General features: G+C 28.1%; 1 protein-coding gene across 1 annotated transcript; it reads right to left on the bottom strand.

Annotated features, from left to right (window-relative positions):
* Positions 1-574: 574 nt before the first annotated feature.
* BRI1 (Leucine-rich receptor-like protein kinase family protein) lies at positions 575-4,612 on the bottom strand. The gene has a single exon (XM_037640649.2). It carries the CDS (start codon positions 4,433-4,435, stop codon positions 845-847), a length of 3,591 nt encoding a protein of 1,196 aa, XP_037496577.2. The 5' UTR covers positions 4,436-4,612; the 3' UTR covers positions 575-844.
* Between the last annotated feature and the right edge of the window lie 15,784 nt (positions 4,613-20,396).

Raw genomic sequence — 20,396 nt, 5'->3', positions numbered from 1 at the left:
TTTAATTATTGAGAATTCACAAATTTATTTATTCAGTTATATAGTATTTAATTAATCTTTAAATGTTTAAATATTAATTTATAAAAAATTAATCTAATAATATTTAACTTTTAGTGTTTTACGAGCGTTCGTGCGATGATAGATAGTTAGGGATAAAAACTTTTGGCACCACAAGGGCAAGGCTAATTGATAAAAACTTTTGGTAAGCAAAGAATGTAAGAATAGGCTCATGAGTAGTAGTAGATATGAAAAGGAGATTCCTAATTCAAGAAATTGATGTGTTGGTTAAAGTTGTAGAAGAAATGGAAGGACACTTTTTCGACATTACCATAATACTGAAATGGAACAAAAGTTGAGAATATATCACAAAAAAGAATAGAATGAGAACAAATGAAGCAGTCTCAATAAAGGTTCAAAAAAAATAAAAATAAAAATGGAAATTCTTGACTTGGTCACTATCATTTGAGGTCACAGATAGAGCAGCAGCAGCAGCTCCTTCTCCTTTTTCAGGATTTTTATCTGAATCCAAAAAGCTAAACATTAAAACCAGAAAACTTATAGAAGACCAGAAACATTATAACAACTGAAACTGTGTATTTACACATTTATAACAAAGTTAAAACAACATTTTAGGTATAAAATAACAGAGAGTTTTGCAGGAAGGGGGAAGGGTACATTATACATGCATTAAATGGTAGAGATACAAAGATGGTCCCTTTTTTTTTTTTTGGCTTTTTATGCCATTTTCAAGTGGTAAAAGAAGAGGGAAAATTTTGTGGCAATCATCACCACCATCTTCTTTCTTTCAAAGAATTCACTGGAAAATTTTGGTTCATTGAATCTACTACTGCTTGCCTGGTTCAGGGTCTTCTTTTATGCTCATTTCTACCATTTGAACTGCACTAAAGCCTCCATCTTCGTTGGCAATTGTGGATTGTGAGTCAAGGCCTGACCCTGCTTGTATTTCTTTAAACATTGCCATTACTTGAATCATAGTAGGTCTTCTCCATGGCCGATCATCCAAACAAGCACACGCCACCCCTAAGTGTCGTAAAAGCTCAATCTTTAGACTCGGATCTTCTTTCACTAGTACCGGATCGAAAACATCAGCTATTTTCAATTTTGCGTGCTGCTTCACCCACCCCACAAGATTGTTATCACCAAAATCAGCTGAATCTGTTGGCCTTTTTCCTGTTAACAACTCCAACAAGACTACACCATAACTATAAACATCACCTTTCGTTGAACATCTAAAGCTTTGGTAATATTCAGGAGGAACATAGCCAGGCGTGCCTGCCAATGTACTAACACTCAAATGTGTATCAACTGCATTCATTAGCCTTGCCATTCCAAAATCAGACACTCTTGCCTCCAAGTTCTCATCAAGCAACACATTGCTTGATTTCATATCCCTATGAATGATGTGCGGTAAGCAATTATGATGAAGAAAGGCTAATCCTCTTGCAGCACCAATGGCAATCTTTCTCCTTGCAGCCCAGTTCAATTTGACTGCTGCTTTCTTTTGATCATGCAAAACATCTTCCAAGCTTCCGTGCTTCATGTATTCATACACCAAGAGTCGCTCTTCTCCGACTTTGCAGTACCCAAGAAGTGGAACAAGGTTCCTGTGCTTGATTTTCCCTATGGTCTCCATTTCAGCAGTGAATTCCCTATCACCTTGTCCACTTATATGTTTTAGTTTCTTTATGGCCACAATGCTTCCTTCTTTCAGTTGTGCTTTGTATACATCACCAAAACCTCCAGACCCTATAAGGCTGTCATTGTGGAAACCATTTGTTGCTTCAAGAAGATCTGCGAAAGTGAGCTTCCGCAATGGCTTCTCAAATGTGGCAAGGTTGATGTTCAATGCTTCACGTGCACCAATTAGCTTCCAGCTAGTATTTGCTATCCCCGAGTGTGAATTGTTGTCTATATAGACATCAAGCACTGAATCTTTCTTTTTTCTCCGTTTCTTTGTTTCAACAGCAACTATAATCAAAGCAAAGATACAGAAGAGTGAAAGCAACAATCCCATTGCCACACTCCCTACAAGAGATGCTTGCCTCCTATGAGATTTCTGATGCTGAGAATTTGCACTTGAACCTGATCCTGCTCCACATGGCGAAAGTGGTATCCCACAGAGGCCTGAATTGTTGGCAAAACTAGAAGCTTGGAATGTTTCAAACTGACCAGATTCTGGAATCGTTCCAGTGAGATCATTGTTGGACATATCAATCTCCGTTAGCAATGAGAGCTTAGTCATAGACTGTGGAATCTGCCCTTCCAGCTTATTGTTAGAGAGGTTCAGAATGTTAAGACCGTCTAAACTCCCTAGCTCGTCTGGAATGTTACCAGAGAAATTATTGTGACCCAAATTCAAGACATAAAGATAGGACATAGTCCCAATCTCCTTTGGAATGCTGCCAGACAACATATTGTATGAAAGATCAAGAAAGATCATCGAACCATTATCATTGAATGTAGGCTGTGTATGACCTCCATATACTCTAGTGAAGTTACAGGGGTGCCTAGTGGAAATTCTATCCAACTGTTCTGACCTGATTCCAGCAAACTCGAGCAAATTACCTTCGCCATGGCACCATTCACTCTTCATATTCTTAAGATACACATATCTCTTTCCAGTGATAAAATTCACAGCAATGTTGCCAGACTGTTTGAATAGCTCAGGTGGGATCGTACCATTCAAGAAATTTGTATTAAGATCCAACCAAATCAAGCTACGACAATCACCAAGCTCTGGTGGGATTCTGCCATAAAATGAGTTGTTGCTTAGTTTAAGGATAGCAAGACTCGAAAGCTTTCCAATAGATGCTGGAATTTCACCAGTCAACCGATTGTTAGACAATGAGATCCAGTTCAGCTTAGTACAGTTGCTTATGCTAGAAGGTATAACTCCAGTCAACTCATTGAAGTCTAGAATCAAAGTCTCCAGGGTTTGTATGTTCATTATCTCTGGTGGGATATCTCCATGGAGCTGATTAAGCCAAAGCTTCAAATCACGAAGCTTAGACAGCGAACCCAAGCTAGAAGGGATTGTGCCTGTGAGATAATTGAAGCTCAAATGAAGTGATGTAAGATGAGAACAGTTGCTCAAACTAGCAGGAATAGACCCAGTGAACAAATTGTTTTGAAGAAACAATTCTTTCAAGTTGTTACTTGGATCTTGACACAAACCAGTAGGGATAGAACCAGATAGATTATTCGAACTCAGATCTAAAGACTCCAGATTGGTGAGCTTTGACAAAGAATTAGGCAAACCACCAATCAACTTATTAAATGAAAAATCAAGACTCTTCAAACTAGTCAGTTTCAAAAGAGTTTCAATTGGCAATTCACCAGTGAAGTTGTTCGAAGATATATCAAAAGATTCCAATGAAGTACAAGCAGCAAAACTACTAGGGATAAAACCAGTAAGATTATTTGAAGAAAGATCAAGCTCAACAAGACCTGGACAAGCTTCAATGAGATGCAGAGGAATCTGTCCAGAGAAATGGTTGCCACCAAAATAAAGAAACTGCAAATTCCCAGCTGGAACCGTTGGAATTGAACCTGAAAACTGATTAGTAGACGCATTCAAGAAGTTGAGCTTAGTACAACCATTAATTGCACTAGCAAGATCACCAGAAAACTCATTTGAAGAAATATCAAGATGCTCCAAAGCCAAACAATCACCAAATGAAGGAACAACCATGGAGAAATTATTTGAAGAGACGTCAAGAAACTCTAGAGACTTGCAATTAGAAAAATCCAAATCTCCCCTAACTTTATTTCCCCTCAAGGAAAGGTACCGCAACTCATTGCAGCCACCAGTAAGAATAAAGGGCACTACATTAGTGCCTATAATCTTATTAAAAGAAAGATCAAAAGACTCCAAGTTGGTAAGCTTTAACCCACTAGATTTCCCTTTTAAAGAAAAATCAAGTGAGTTAAAAGAAAGATTCAAAGATTTCAAGGATACACAAGAAGCTAAACTAGCTATATCAGAGATAGGACCTGATAAAGCATTACAAGATAGATCTAAGTTGCTCAAAAATGAACTGCACTTAGATCCAGAACGGAAAGAAATGAGACCAGAAATATTTGATGATTTTAAAGAAAGAGTCTCAAGCTTGTCAAGAGTGAAAAGAAATGCAGCCACTGTTTGAAAATCAGTATTTAAAGAAATGAAGGAGAGGTCCACAGAAGAGACTCTGTTTGTTTCTTGGCATTTAACTCCATTAAAGGTACACGGATTTTGGTTAGGAAACCAATTAGAAAGAAGAGATGAGTTGGGGAGAGAGTTTTTGAAGTTGATAAGATTTTGGGTATCTCTGTTCGTAGAGATAAAAGGTGGCGATAATGGTGAAGCTTCAAGTTGTAGTTGCAGAGAGAGAAAGGAAAGAGAGATAAGCAAAAGAGAGAAATGGGTTTTCATTTTTTTCCAGATGGGTGCTCAAAAAGACAGAGAAACGTGGTGTTTTAGTTAGGGTTTGAGAGCTGCCATTAGAGGATGAGCTACAAGCTCTGGTTTTAGAGAGAGAAAGTTTGTTTTTTTTTTTATTTTATTAGAGAAAGAGAGAATAAGAGAGTCAAAAGACGGAGTAAGGAAGGTGAGAAGGGTATTTATCAAGTGGAGGAGTGGACACAGCTGTTCCTCACATGCCATGTGCCTCTCCCTCGCTTCCTCTCTCTCTCTAACTCCATTATTTAACACATTCTTTCTCTCTCTAAACCAATTGTTTAACATTAATTTCTGTCTCTAATCTCTCATTTATTATCTCCTAATTAATCTTTCTCTTGTCTCTCTCTGAGCATGGTGTTTAGGGTACGTAAACAGTTCTGAGTTCTTTTATTTTTCTAATAAACCCACAAGTTTTAAAATCAGCAATCTTTTCTCTCTCTTAGTCCCTACTTTTAGTAGTTTCTAATAATCTAATCATCCAAAGCTTTCCTATTTTATTTTTTATTTACGAAAATAAAAATATTAGCCCCAATTATTAAGAGCGACTATTTAATATTTCAATGAATTAAATTTAAATTTTAAAAAATAAAAAACTCAAATTTATTTTACCATTTCCATTTGCACAGCTACTTATATGCTTATTTTACAAATTATTTAGTTTTAATAAAATTGTGACTTACTATTCTTCTTTTTTTTTAATTTCAAAATATTGAAAATAATTTTGGTCATTTGTCTTTTTTTTATTTCAGTTAAAGATATTATTAAACTACTTTGTATATTTGAAAATAAATGTGATTTTTTTAATAAAATTAAACTTCAATGATATAATTCTAATTAATAAAATTAAGTGTAAATATGGAAAAATACTTAGAGTTAGCAGAAATGAAATATATTTATAAATAAATTTTTATTTATACAAAAAAAATTAAAATTAGGGTAAATTTACTCTATTATTTGAGTATTTTCTTGTAAAATTATTGTTGCGTGCAAAAATAAACTCAGCATACTATTTTATTGAGATAATCATACTATTTTTATTGCTAAACCATAGCAAAAGTGTTAGTTTTTTATAACTTCAAAACTGTCTCTTTGTCTCTCTAGCTTTTTATTTTTTATTTATTTTTTTATTTTTTTATTTATAGTATTTTGAAGTGTACGTGTGATGAACAATTTAACCATCTCCATCAAGTATCAACTAATGGGAAGTGGGAGATTCCATCTCCTAATAAATTAATTAATTAATTAATTAATTAATCAAGTGGATTTTTGGCATTTATATAAAATTACCCATCTTTCTATAAGAAGAGCACTCCTTTTTCTTGCATTGGGAAAGTTGAAGGTGGTAAAAGTTATTTTATTATTATTATTATTATTATCATTATTATAAGAAAGGAGTATAGGAAAATGCCCCCACACCACCATGTGTCCATCACCAATCTACTAAAAACTCACTCCTCTTAATTTGTGCATTTGATCTTTTTGGCTTTTTTTTTTTTCTTTTATTTATTTTTTTTCATTTAATATTCTTTTCAAGTCTTTTAATTCAATAATAAAGTAATATTAATTTTGCTATTCATATTTTATTTACTTATTTATATGGCTTGATGAAATATATATTATTCACACAAAAGTTAAAAAATTTATAGCAAAAATTGAATTCTAGCTAACAAAATAAAGAATGAATAAATATTATTTTATGTCTTGTTTGATATAATAAACTATGAATAAAACCCATTTACAAATGATAAACTTCAATTACTTATGTTAAATTTTAGAAAATTTAGTTTTTTTTTTTAAGTGAAATAAATATTTTTTTTATTTATATTATTATATGTTTAATAATAAGTAATATTTATTTATATCCTTATGGGTCCTACCACAATGTAATGATAATGTTAACTTTAAATGCAACTAAATTTGATCCCACACGTGTGGTTCCAAAAATTTGCTGCTTTTCCCATATAAAGGTTAGTGAAAATCACTTCATTGACCCAATATGAAGTATTATTATTACATAACCATCATCATGTTCCTAAATTTTGTTAAATAGTGACAAAGTCCATTAATTTGTTGGACCATTTTATGTAAGAAGTCAATTTCTTGATTTAGGTATTAAACTGTTAGCTTTACTTTTAATGCTCTAAGAGATTTTTTTCTCTTTTTTTTTTTTCTTTTTTTTTTTCTTCCAAGAGTTTATAATTTCTATGTCACATATTTATCATCTTTGTCAAATTAGTTAGATAAAGGGATTTTTGACAAAGTTGTCAAAATTGATAAAAAGAGATTTCGGTGCCATCAAATATTGACTTTGTAAGAGATTATAAGTGATTGTGATATATAATTTTAAATTTGAAAATTCATTTATTATAATATTTAATATTATTATTTTATATTATAAATACGAGATTAACTTGTTTGGAAATTAATGCGAATAGGAATTTTTGCTAAAACGAGAGTAATTTTTTACTAGAGAAAAAAATAAATTAAAAATAATTTAAAAAAAATTTTATTTCCATTGATTTTTTTTTTATAGGCAAGACTGTGATCTCGGTTTAGACATGTATAATATTATAAACAAAGAAAAAAATTATTCACGGTAAATGACCGGCAATAATTTACATTAATGATAGTATAAGAATCTTTTCATGGAGAGAAAATAATAATAATAACAATAATTTACATTTTTTGTCTATATCAAGTGTCTTATCCATTGGATTAAGACTAATTTTACTTATATCATATTTTTTTCTCCATCTATAACTATCGAATTCTCGATCTCTTTACTTAAAAGATCTGAATCTTTTTCATTCAACCAATTCTCATTGGTTAAATTTTATGATTTTCATTTTTTCTTTTTTAGAACAATGATGTTAATAATGATTAATAACTATTAAAAATTACTGTATGTATACAGTATTAGAAAGTATTTTCCATAAATATAGATGTATTTGGTACTTGTCTTTTTCATCAATAGTCTTTATATATGTGAACGACTATACCACAAATTATTGGAGTTACAGTTTCTTTGTTTACATATTAATTTATAACTCAAAAATACTTTCTTTTGCTAAAATTTGAAACTGTCTTACCCAAGATATAATTTATAATAACATGTATTGTGAAGTACGCAAGAGAGTGTTGAATCATACTTAATCAACGGCTTAGTTATAACATGAAAAGAAAGAGTTGCATGCATTTTTGTTTCTAGAATTGGGGGAGAGAACCGGAGTTTCTTTTCCACAATTTTTTTATTAATTTATATTATAAACTTGTGTTTACATATTGTATTAAAATTATTATTTAAATTCAAGTAATTTTTTTTAATAAATTGGTGGCTTTTATAGATAAACATAATATTTGGGCTATACAATAAGGGATAGCTCATCTAAACTTATTCAATCCATTAAAACAATTATTGTCGAAAGGATTCAATCTCAAGACCTCCCACCACTCGTATAAATGAGAAGACCGATCAGACTATTGTCTGATTGGCTCAAGTAATTCTTTTTTTTGTTTACTGGAAACTAAATGGTAGAAATAATATTGTAAATTGTTGAGTAATTTTCAATAATATTCAGTAGATTAGTAAAAATAATTATAATCCCCCTATTTAAGTTTGAATAATTTAATAATTTTTAAAATAATAAATAATATTTTTAAATTCCACTTATTATCTTATGAGGAAATACTATAGTAGAAATCGACATACGATGGGCGTTAAATTTTTTGTTCCATCAAATTTTAAGAAAATATAGATATCCTTTTAATTGAAATTTGCTTATTTAATATACGAAAAATTCTTTTAAAAGCTTTATACTTTTATTTTTTTCATTAATTAAAAAAAAGTAAATATGAGTTGACGTCACAGTGGCAAGATTGTCCTATTGGCGCTCGTGTAACAAAAAGGCTGCCTCAAATTCTGATCACTTTTAATTCTCTCCTTGCAACTCTACTTAACGGCGCGTACACTTCCCAACTCTCGCTCCACCTGGGGCCCACACTTACCCACAACTGCCAAAACAAACGCTAGCATTCAACGAAACGCCTTTGAACCCCCCCCCCTCTCCACCTCCACTAACCGACAAACGACAGTAATCAAATAATTAGCGCGTGTATTACACACTATATATAGTTTGCTGGGAATTAATTATTTTCCTAGTTTTACTTGCCAGTTTTAGTACTGTACTTCAGGCCCCATGGCCTCCAGCTAATCATGACCGTTGATTCCATTTTGACGGTCAAGATTTCACTGGTTAATTTAAAAGCGTCACTGATTGTACTTGAGGGACAAATAATTCAGCTCTTGTCTTCTATAATATCTAGCAGTAAATCTAATACAGTAATAGTACTCCTTTCTGAATTTACTTTATTATCCTGATTTTCCAAGAGGATTTGCCCGTAGATTTGGGGGTATTTGTGTATTAGTACTTCTCAGGTGCTCCTTGAGGATGACGTGGAAAATATATGTCATTTCTGTTGTTAAAACGGTTTTAAATTTCAACTTGTTCGGGGTCATTTTCGTCAATATATATTTTTTGTCGCTTGTGGTTAGAAAATTTTGCAGGATGAGTTGTCATTATGATTTATTTTTTCCAATTTTTTAATTTTATTTCAAATATTGATGGTTGGGGTTTGAAATTATCTAATTGGGCCATTTCTGGTTTTGGCCCAGAAAGTGGCAAGTTTCTTTGTGTTAACTTGTTAAAATAATTATGGTTTAAGGCTTAACTAAGCATAGTTAACTGAAAATTTGTCCCCAAGATTCGTTTACTTGATAAAATACAACAGAAGAGGGATAGAGAAATGTAATAACTAATTTAAAATCAACAATTAAAAAAAAATTAGTGCTTGATACAATAAAAATTAAAATTGAAACTGAAAGTGTGTGTATATATATATATATATATATATATATATATATATATATGCACAATGATTTTAGAAAGGGAAAATTATTATTTCGTCCCTGAGGTTTTACATAATTATTTAAGTAGTCCTCAACATTTATACATATATTTATAACAACCCTGAGATTTGCCACCGTCATATTAATTGGTCCTTCCGTCAAAAAAATACACTTTTTCCGTTAATTTTGGAAGAAAAGACGAAATTGTCCTTTGGAAAAATAATTATTTTTTCTCTGAGGTTTGCCATAATTATTAAGTAATTCCCTATATTTATATAAATATTTATAACGTCCCTGAGGTTTATTTCCGTCATATTAATTGGTCCTTCCATAAAAAAAATACACTTTTTCCGTTAATTTTGAGCGGAAAAGACGAAATTATCCTTTATAAGTTTTCATTGACATTATTGTCAATCCCTTTCCTCTAAAATACCTGAAACTCAAATTTTCACCATCTTCCTCAACCCAACACGATCTTCATTGCCACCACCGTGTCTCTGTCAAGTATCATCTTCATAACTAGATCACCAACAAAACTAAAAGGGAAAATATTTATAGCGTTCTTAAAGTTACTTCTGTCATATTACTTGGTTCTTCCGTCAAAAAACACACTTTTTGCTGTTAATTTTTAATAGAATGACCAAACTAATCTAAATCCTCTAATCAAGGAGAGAGAGATAAATGGATGAAGGGTGATGATGGCTTGATTGAGTTTGGATGTTGGGTTTTAGTTTTAGTGGTGATCTGGTTATGGAGATGATAGTTTTCATTGACATGATGGTGGCAATGAAGACCACGTTGGATTGAGAAAGATGGTGAAAATGTGAGTTTTAGGTATTTTAGAAGAAATGGATTAATAATAATGTCAATGAAAACTTATAAAGGATAAATTTGTTTTTTCCACTCAAAATTAACGGAAAAAGTATATTTTTTTTATGGAAGGACCAATTAATATGACGGAAGTAAACCTCGTGGACGTTATAAATATTTATATAAATGTATGGGACTACTTAATAATTATGGCAAATCTCAAGGACGAAATAATTATTTTTTCAAAGGATAATTTCGTCTTTTCTTCTCAAAATTAACGGAAAAAGTGTATTTTTTGACGGAAGGACCAATTAATATGACGGTGGCAAACCTCAAGAATGTTATAAATATATGTATAAATGTCGAGGACTATTTAAATAATTATGTAAAATTTCAGGGACGAAATAATAATTTTCCCTTTTAGAAATGGAAGACTGGAAAAGTAATCTGCCAAGTGGGGTATTTGGATATTTGACTCTATCACGGGAAGCAACGATTACAGTGAGCAAAAACATGAGATTATATACAATACGGTTTAATCCCTAATTCCATTTGATGAGACTTAGTCATCAGGTGTCCGAAAAGAATTTTGAATGTTGAATTTAAATTCATTATCTTATTGAATTGATAATAATAAGTGACATCAAAAGTTGATTGTCGAATGATTAAAAATTGATATATAGTGTTATTTTATAATACTATTTAAATGGATGAGATACTCACAAATTTTAACTACTTGAATTTAAATTTATTTAAAATATTCCTTTTATTAGTAATGGATAAGATACCCGTGGATATCTATTAGAGCTATGCAGTTTCGATTTTAATTCAATTTTCAACAAAAATCGGAATCAGAACCATAATTCGGTTCTTCTCAGATTTGAAATCTGAACCACTAGAATCGAAACTAAACCACAATTTGGTTCAATTTTAGTTCGGTTCTCGATTCTTTGATTCTGATTCCAATTGCAGTTCTTAGTTAAAGATGAATACACTATTCTCCATTTTGATACATTTCATTAAATTAAAAAATCTAATATTAAACTAAAATGACAATATACAATAATTGTAAACAATCATATGTAAGATAATTATAATAATAGTATAAAATTACAATACAATACTAATTCATGATTAATAATTGCTAAATATTAATATTTTTTTAAAATAATAATATGATAAAATATTATATTAAAATTATTAATAATTTATATTATTTTAAATGATAAAATATTAAAATCTATTAAAATTAAAATCTTACATTAAGACATAATTTTAATTTTAGTTAAACTTAAATAAAAAAATTACGTAATTTTGATTATTAAAAGTTAATTATTAATTATAATTATTAGTAACTATACTGTCATTAATAATATATATTCGTTCCGTCCTGAAAAGATAGTCCATCTTTCCTTTTTGGTTTGTTTCAAACTATAGTCCATTTTCCTTTGTTACATTCTAGTTAATTCTTAAATTTTCTATTATATTCTTATTAAATTTTATCTTATTTTCAATAACATCAATTCTTACTAATTATTCTAATATAATAATTGCTTATATATTATCTAGGATGGGTATAATGAGAAAATTATATGAATAAAATTGTCCTTGAGCCATAATAATTGCTACTTTCTTAATCTATATGAAAATAAAATGTGGGCTATCTTTACTAGTTATCGAAAGGTTAATAATTATAATATTAGTAAAATTATTTATCATAATGATATTTAATATAAGAACTTTATATTAACCTTAAATGAAAAAAGATTTCCCACTCAACATACTCTCTCGATTACGTAAATCTTTATACTCGCTTCCTACACTGGCCATGTCGCAAGCAAGATTATATTTTTGCTAAAATAAAAAGTTCGCCATTAAACTTATTTAGCGGGATAAAAAAAAATTAGATTTGATCTTTTAGATCAATTTAATCCCTAATTTTGTTTTAAATGATTAAAAATGTCAAATTTGACATTTAGGAATATTAGATTTAATTTTGGGTCATTTTTAAAAGATCAAAATTTTTAATATTTTGAATAAAAATTTAAAATCTAAAAAACATCATTTCTTTTAACACAATAAATTTACAAAATATATAATATAAATTTTAATCTGCTCAACTTAAAAAGTGCATGTATTTCATAAGCAATAATCCAGTAATAAATGTTAGCTTTAAAATGTTTAAATTAGTATGTATGTATAAACTCAAAATAATCAATTAAGCTAAAAAGGACTACAATATATTTTATGTATCATTTTTCTCTATTTCGTGTTTAATGAATTTTTTCAATAAATTACACGGTCCAATCCTAATTGTAATTTTAATAAATGTTTCATGTTGTAAGTACCCTGAAAATCAATTGTTAAATTGACCCAATTAAATATGATATTTTTAATCTTTTTAAATAAATTAATTTTTTATGACGTGTAATGAATTTACTCATTATATATTCGTTTAATTCTGTTATTTATATAATATTAAAGTATAAATTTTTATTTAGATTAAAATAAATACTATGATTAATTAATATTGCATTTTATATTGATAATGAAATTTTGTAACATGTCTTTTACTGTAATATCTAATTGAAAAAAAAATAATGTTTCTGTTTCTCCTTTTAATAAAAAAATGTAATTTTATTGTTAATTAATTATATAAAATCACTACAAATTTGCATTCACCATATTGCAAAATATTCTATAATTTGGCAATGCTATGACATTAATTTAATAAATCAAGACTTACTTTGCATAGCCACAATATAAGACATGGCTTTAATCTTCATATCAATTATTTTCATCAAATGAAATTAAAAAGGCTGAAATTTTATCAATACCATATAATATTTTGGATCATGTCTTTGTATGTAGTCCAAAAATAAATTGCTTAAAGTTCTCAATTCCACGTGAAAATCAATATGTGAAGTTGTAAACAACAATAATAATAATGGAATGTACTTTTTCAAGTCATATATAAAAAAATTTTAAAAAAAATATTAAAATTTTAAAGATCTAATTATCTTTATATCTATTTAAAAAATATTTAAAAAATATATCCAATTAAATCATAGAAAAATTAAATAAAATTTTATAAATTTTAAAAATAAAAAATAAAATATTGAATAAAAATAAAGCTCTTGAATTTTCTCTTTGTTTCATTTTTAATATAGAATAGTTGAAAATAAAAATGATAGCAAAACTCAAACATTTATAGCCTATTTTTTTAAAAAGATTTCATTAGACTAAAAAATGAAAACCCTCTTTTTTGATATTAGTCAACCATTGTAATTTCATATTTACATTGCTTTTTTGTTAAATTTAAAAATTTTTAAAATACAATAATATATAAATGATTCAAATAAATGTACATCATCCTCTCAAAAAAATCAAGAGAAATAATATATTTAAAATTTTTTATTTTAATTTCACTATAATTAACTAATATAGTCTAATAATAAAGCGTTTAATTATATTTAAAAAATTCAGAACATAATAAATTAATAGAGTTTAAGTTTTATTTTCAATAGTTGAATTAAGATTTTCGATTTACCTCATAGAAAGCAATATAACATGAGAACGTATGATTAAGAACATAAAAAACTATTAATTATAAAAATCATTAGACAATAATATTACAAGATCAAATAGAGAATATATATGCATATACATATTTTCTAGAATTAAAATGCATAAAAAATATAACTAAAAGAATATTCAAAAATAAAAATAGAATCTATTTTTCAATTAAAAGACATTAAAAATACAACTAAAAAGGATCTTTAAAAGATAAATAGAATTATTTTTCGATTAAAATGCATAAAAAATAATTAAAATGATGTATTAGGAATTCCAAATTAAAATTAAGGCCACTTTAGAAAATCCCGTAATTCTCTTCTCTTTTTCCACATGTATGTAGATTATAAATTATAAATTTATTTTATTATCTATTAAGTTAAAGAGAGCAAAATAATGTATATAATAAATACATGAAGTATGTAATATGTATTTAGCTCTAGCATTTATTTTAAATCCTAAATTGAATAAAATCAAAAACATATATAGTAAATAAAAAAATTTTTAATTTTCATGTAGCCTTAGTACATATTGTTAAAATAATTAAAAATAAAATATATTTATTAATGTATAGTTAAAGTTAATTATTTATTAAACATAATATTTAAAATAAAATTTAATTGGTCATCAATAAAGTTATTTTAAAATATTTTAAATTTCATTAAGAGTATTATTGAGAATTTCATTATTCCCTCCTTATTTCCATTTTTAAATATAGTATAGATTTATGATTAAATTAGCATACAAGATCAAATTTGTTTTTTTTTTATCCCACTAAATATGTTCAAGAACCAAATTGACTTCCATCCCTATTTGTGCGCAACCTTCTATGGAGAATGACTTGGCAAGTATGGCAGCGCAGTAAATATTTCTCGACACGTGTTAAAAAGAGAAGGCGAGTAAAGGGAATTTGTCATGAGAAAGTAAGAAATAAAAAAAAGGGAACAATCTAAAAGAAAATGTCATGCAATGCAGTGACTAGAGAAAGAGGAATTATTGTGATTTATGGAGTGTGTGTGTCATATTCACTCTCTATCTCAAGGTGATATGGGGACCCATACATAGTATCATTTTCCCTAAGGGCAACGGTGGGTCCTACTTTTACTCTGATTGAGGTTTTAATTCAAAACTTGATGAAAGAAATCAGAAATGGGCACTGAAAAATTTGAAAGAGACATGGGCTTTGAACTTGGAACCTCAGATTTCTTTTTCTTTTCTTTTTTTTTTTTTTTTATGTTATATAATTATTTACTTTTTTATTATCATTTTATTTATTTATTTATTTATTCTTAAATTACTATTACCTATATTCCGAGGATCCGATCGATTATTGAACTGATAAAATTAAAAATTTACTGAACTGAAAGATTTAATCGAATTCAATACATTTCAATCAGATTTTTTTATATATAATTAAAAATATAAAATTTTTGAATACTAAATAATCTTTAAACAATAATAAAAATGGCTAAACTTAACATATTAAACACAAAATCAATTAGGACCATAATATATAATATTATTCACCATTAATTCACAATTCAAAACCATTAATCATGTCTGATCAACGAGTGTTAAATTTTTTGTACAATTTGCCCTTGCTGCAATTTGTATAATCACGTAGTTACCACGTGTATTTATTAGAGATAATAATAAAATTTCACTAGCAAGAAAAGAAAAAATAATTAATTAGTGTAACGAAAATAAATTGAAAGACTATATAATTAATTGATAAAAATATTTGATATGACAAATGGATTAACTAACAATTCACTCCAATTTCTTTTATTAGAATAAATAATATTAATATTTACAAAATTGTAATTTACAAAATAAAATAATTAGTTTCAAACTAGTATTTCTCAATACAAATCTTTTCAGAATATTTATTTTAATTAATTGACTCTCAAATCGTCATCATCATCATCAAAGGAGGGGGACCTACAAAGCTACAATCAACACGTGCCAATGTTGTTAAGCTACGGCTGACGTGGCTCAATAACTCACAGAAAGTATGTAATGTTCACCATCAATCGCTTTGACCGCTTTGGTTACCGACAGGTTGTCCAGGCTGTCACTGTTACCATAGCTAGATCATGAGTATTTTTTTTTACTATTCCAATATTTTTGGATCGTTTGTTCTTGAAAAAAACTTAACAATTTACTCGCCGGAAATACTTTTCAAAAAAAAATATATAAGTATTTTTATTGTTGAATTGTAATATTAAAAATTAATCAAAATCTTCAAGATTATAATTTTTAGGATTATAAATTTTTAAAACAATGAAAAATTTATAATTTTAAAAAACTATTAAATAAGAAAAAATTATATAAAATGATAAATTGTGATACGTTAGTAATGATAGTATGGTGTTCCAGAAAAAAAAAAAGAATAATAGTGGTAGCATGGTAAATGATTGGTAACTAGTGGTGGTAGTAACAACTAATGATCAATAGATTAATAGAAATATATGCATATAAATTTATATAAATTTATCAATATTTAAAAATATTTATATTTTTTGAAAATGTAAAATTATTTTCTTTTAAAATGACTCAATTAATTATTTCCTTTAAAATGACTAAATTATTTCATTATCAATAAAATATTTTCCATTTATTGAATTTTCTAGATATGTGAACATCAGAAATTCGAAAATATTTTTTATATAAATTATTATCTAGAAACAAAGGAGACCCATTTTAAGAAAATTTCGTAAAATAGATAAAAAGGGGTAAACTTATACGAGGTTTTGAGCTAATTAGCAATTTAGTTTCTCTATTTTGAAATTTGCATTAAGTTATCTTTATGTTAATTTTTTTTTTGAACATATCTTTATGTTAATCTTGAGGAAGTAATGAAAAGATAAAAATATTTTTCATTCATCTAAAAAGAAACTCCATACTCACTTGCCCAATTTTAAAAATCAAGATTCATTCTTGAATGTAAAAATATTTCGAGAAATTTCAATTTTTTTTTTATTTAGTCATTTCATGTTTTTTATGAATTCAAGTATTTAAAGTAGAAGTTCCCAATATAGTAATAATTTTCATTTCTATTAATTTTTTTTATTTTTATTCTTCTTATTTTTCTCTATAATTTTTAAGAACTAATTAAACTTTTAAAAAAATGAATATATTGGAAGAGTTGTAATGTTCTTAAAAAAAAAAAAGTGTTCTATTCTATTATTCTAGAAAATCAATCTAATAGAAAACATTTACTTTGAGAAAAATTCAAATATTTAACTGCATAAAAATAAAGAAAATTAAAACAAAATCGAGACTCCTAAATTGAAAAAATCAATTCACAATTTAATTAACTCCTATTCCACAATCAATGTGAACTACTTAGAAAATCAACTACTAATCAAGCACTAACTACTAAAACTCCTAATCAGCAACTTGAAAGGAGTTCTCTAAATCTCTATGTAAACGACCTCACATCTTCCATCAAAAGTATACTCAATCATGCCTAATTGTCTCTTTTATCCTTCATCTCTAATCAGCATTGCAATGTCTGTACGTACCCACCTCGATAACGTTTCAAGTATAAGATTCCTCTAAGAATTGTTATTCCAATCTTCTGTCTATGGTCATATACTTATAAATTTGTACCTTACCTGGGTGTTAATAATTTGATGATTAAAACAAAACAAATAAATTTAAATTATATTATTTGTGCTAATAATATTTTATGCAGAATACTTATGGAAATAATCAAACGAACAAGGCAAGTCCTGTATAATCCATAGTGTGTGAAGACATCCGAAAACCCTAGTGGTTAGGTATTTAGGATTCATTGTAGGATAGATAGAAAATTTATCTATAAGCACAAAAACTAATCTTTCTCTCATCAAAAATATTTTTCGAAAATTAGATTCTTCAAAAATAAATTCCTTCATCAAAAAGTTGTTTTCGAAATTCCTTTAAAAGAAATCGAAATGATTCAATTACCTAAAAGTAAAGAGATTATGTCTAACGATTTTGGTAATAAATCATATGCTTTCTTTTTCGGAAATCCTCTTTGAAGATCTAAAGAATTTTAATTTATTCTCTTACCTAAAACGAAGGAAGATCTTATCTTTTCATTTTAGTAAGTAGTATCTTTTCGAAAAATATTTCTCAAATAAATTGCTTTCGAAAATCTTTATGTTTAAGGAAAGATAGTCTCTCATTGAGTCCTTGGAAAGAATGAAAGGTGTAAATGAAAGAAAATTAGCTACTCTGAAAGTTAAAGGAACACCCTACACTCTTACCTCAAAGAAACCAAAGAAAGTCAAGCACACTGCGGGTAAACATAAGACTGATGGAAGAAAGCCCCCATTGCACCCTTCTTCTAAACGGCTAGAAAGCTCTTTCGAAACCGCTCCTGCTCAAAATATAAGAAGTTCTAAGAGACTTAGAACTAATCCCAAGCCTCTCTGATTTCTGTGTTATGAACATTTTCTTTAGGATATATTGGTCTGTTTAATTTTCTTTTTATCATGCTCTGATATTTTCTAACCCTTTTGTATGATGACAAAAAGGGGGAGAACGCAGGATATTTTGGATATTTTGGTGACATTTTGGTACGTACTCTGTTATGTGGTGACTAATCTTAGTGTCTATTATTTTCTAATCTGTGTTGTCTATTTATTATTTTCTAATCTGTTTTGTCTATCTACATGTTCTATTCTATTTTGGCGAGCTATATTTTTTATATGATGAACTGAGTGTTTTAGAACTTAGATTCTTATTCTAACGTCTACTCTACAGGTTCGACTTAAGATCTTTTGTTCTATTTCTAATATCAGCTTCTATTCTATTCTTTTGCTCTGACCATATGCTCTGATTATTAGAACTTAGAATATCTTGTCTATCTTTGCTAGTTCTAAAATCAGTTTCTAAAATGACTCTCTAGTTCTAAATCTTTCAAATAGTTTTATTGCATCTATTCAGGAGGAGCATAATACATGTTCTAAATTCGCTTAATATTAAGATTATTTTGGCATGCTTTGAACTTATATGCATAAAATTTGGGGGGAGCACATGTTTTATGTTTGCTGAATTTATTGGTTTTGTCATCATAAAAAAGGGGGAGATTGTTGGCTCATGGGCCAAATTCTAATCTCGGAATTTTGATGATTAAAATAAAACAAATAAATTTAAATTATATAATTTGTGCTAATAATATTTTATGCAGAATACTTATGGAAAGTATCAAACGAACAAGGCAAGTCCTGCATAATCCATAGTGTGTGAAGACATCCGAAGACCCTAGTGGTTAGGTATGTAGGATTCATTGTAGGATAGAGAGAAAATTCATCTATAAGCACAAAAACTAATCTTTCTCTCATCAAAAGTATTTTTCGAAAATTAGATTCTTTAAAAATAAATTCTTTCGTCAAAAAGTTGTTTTCGAAATTCCTTTAAAAGAAATCGAAATGATTCAATTACCTAAAAGTAAAGAGATTATGTCTCTAACGATTTTGGTAATAAATCATATGCTTTCTTTTTCGGAAATCCTCTTTGAATATCTAAAAAATTTTAATTTATTCTCTTACTTAAAACGAAGGAAGATCTTATCTTTTCGTTTTAGTAAGTAGTATCTTTTCGAAAAATATTTCTCAAATAAATTGCTTTCGAAAATTTTTATGTTTAAGGAAAGAAAGATCGTCTCTTATTTTCTTACCAAAAGGATAAAATAAATTTTTGGTAACTAAGATTTTCGTATCTTTTAAATAAGGAAAGCAAATATTCTGATTTCAAAAAGAAATATCCACTTTCTAAAAACGAGAATCACAGATCTCTTTATAAAAAAGGAGTTTTCACTATTTGAAATATGTGGAAGAAAGAGTTTTCGTTTTAAGAGTATTCACTCATTGATCACATCTTTTATCTCTTAAAACTTACTCTCTACCCTCGTTTTTCTTTTCATCTTTTGACTTCACGTTTTTTTATCTTTAAAGAGAAAAGAATTTTTATAACTACTTTTGAAAAACGGTTCTGTGTTCTAAACGATTTTCTAATCAGAAAAATTATTTTTCCTGTGCTTATATTTGGATTTCTATTTGTCTATTTAGATTCTGTAATCTTTATTAGACAGGTCTTTATTTGATAAACAATTGTGTAATAGCTTAGATAAGAAGCTATTGTGAAAGAGTTTATCAAGCAACCTTCTCCGTGAGAGAGATTCTAATGTCTTGAATTGAGTTTCTATACTCTGTCAAAAACAGAAAGGGTTGAAGTTAACTAGAACCTTTGGAAAATCTAGTGGGATAAAGGGTAGATCTAGGTGTTGATCTATTACCTTGTACTGTTGGTTTGTCTCTTACCCTTGAAAAGAGATAACATAGCTGAGGATCTTAAGATGAGTCTTGGGGAGTGGATGTAGGCGAGTTAGTGCCGAACCACTATAAATCACTGTGTTGATTTTTTTTTTCAAAAGTTTTGATTGATACTGCTTTACTTACACTTATGTTTATATTTTAGAAATGCTAAGATTGTTAATGGATTTGATGTTCTAAAACTGAAATAAATCTTATCTTCTCTGAATATTAGAACTCTGGAATTCTGATAAGTGAATATACCAAGTTCTAAACTGTTCTTCTATTTACAATATATTTCACTACTTGGGTTTCTAATCAGTTTTCTAAACTTGGTTAA

This window comes from Jatropha curcas, chromosome 3 (genome assembly GCF_041381405.1).
Source record: "Jatropha curcas cultivar XTBG-Jc1 chromosome 3, XTBG_Jcur_1.0, whole genome shotgun sequence".
Taxonomy (NCBI): domain Eukaryota; kingdom Viridiplantae; phylum Streptophyta; class Magnoliopsida; order Malpighiales; family Euphorbiaceae; genus Jatropha; species Jatropha curcas.
Note: the sequence above shows the minus strand (reverse complement) of the source record. Positions and strands in the feature narration are given on the sequence as shown.

What these genes read in the sequence shown, in the direction of transcription:
- BRI1 (XM_037640649.2), bottom strand. Translation starts at nt 4,435, where the DNA reads ATGAAAACCCATTTCTCTCTTTTGCTTATCTCTCTTTCCTTTCTCTCT.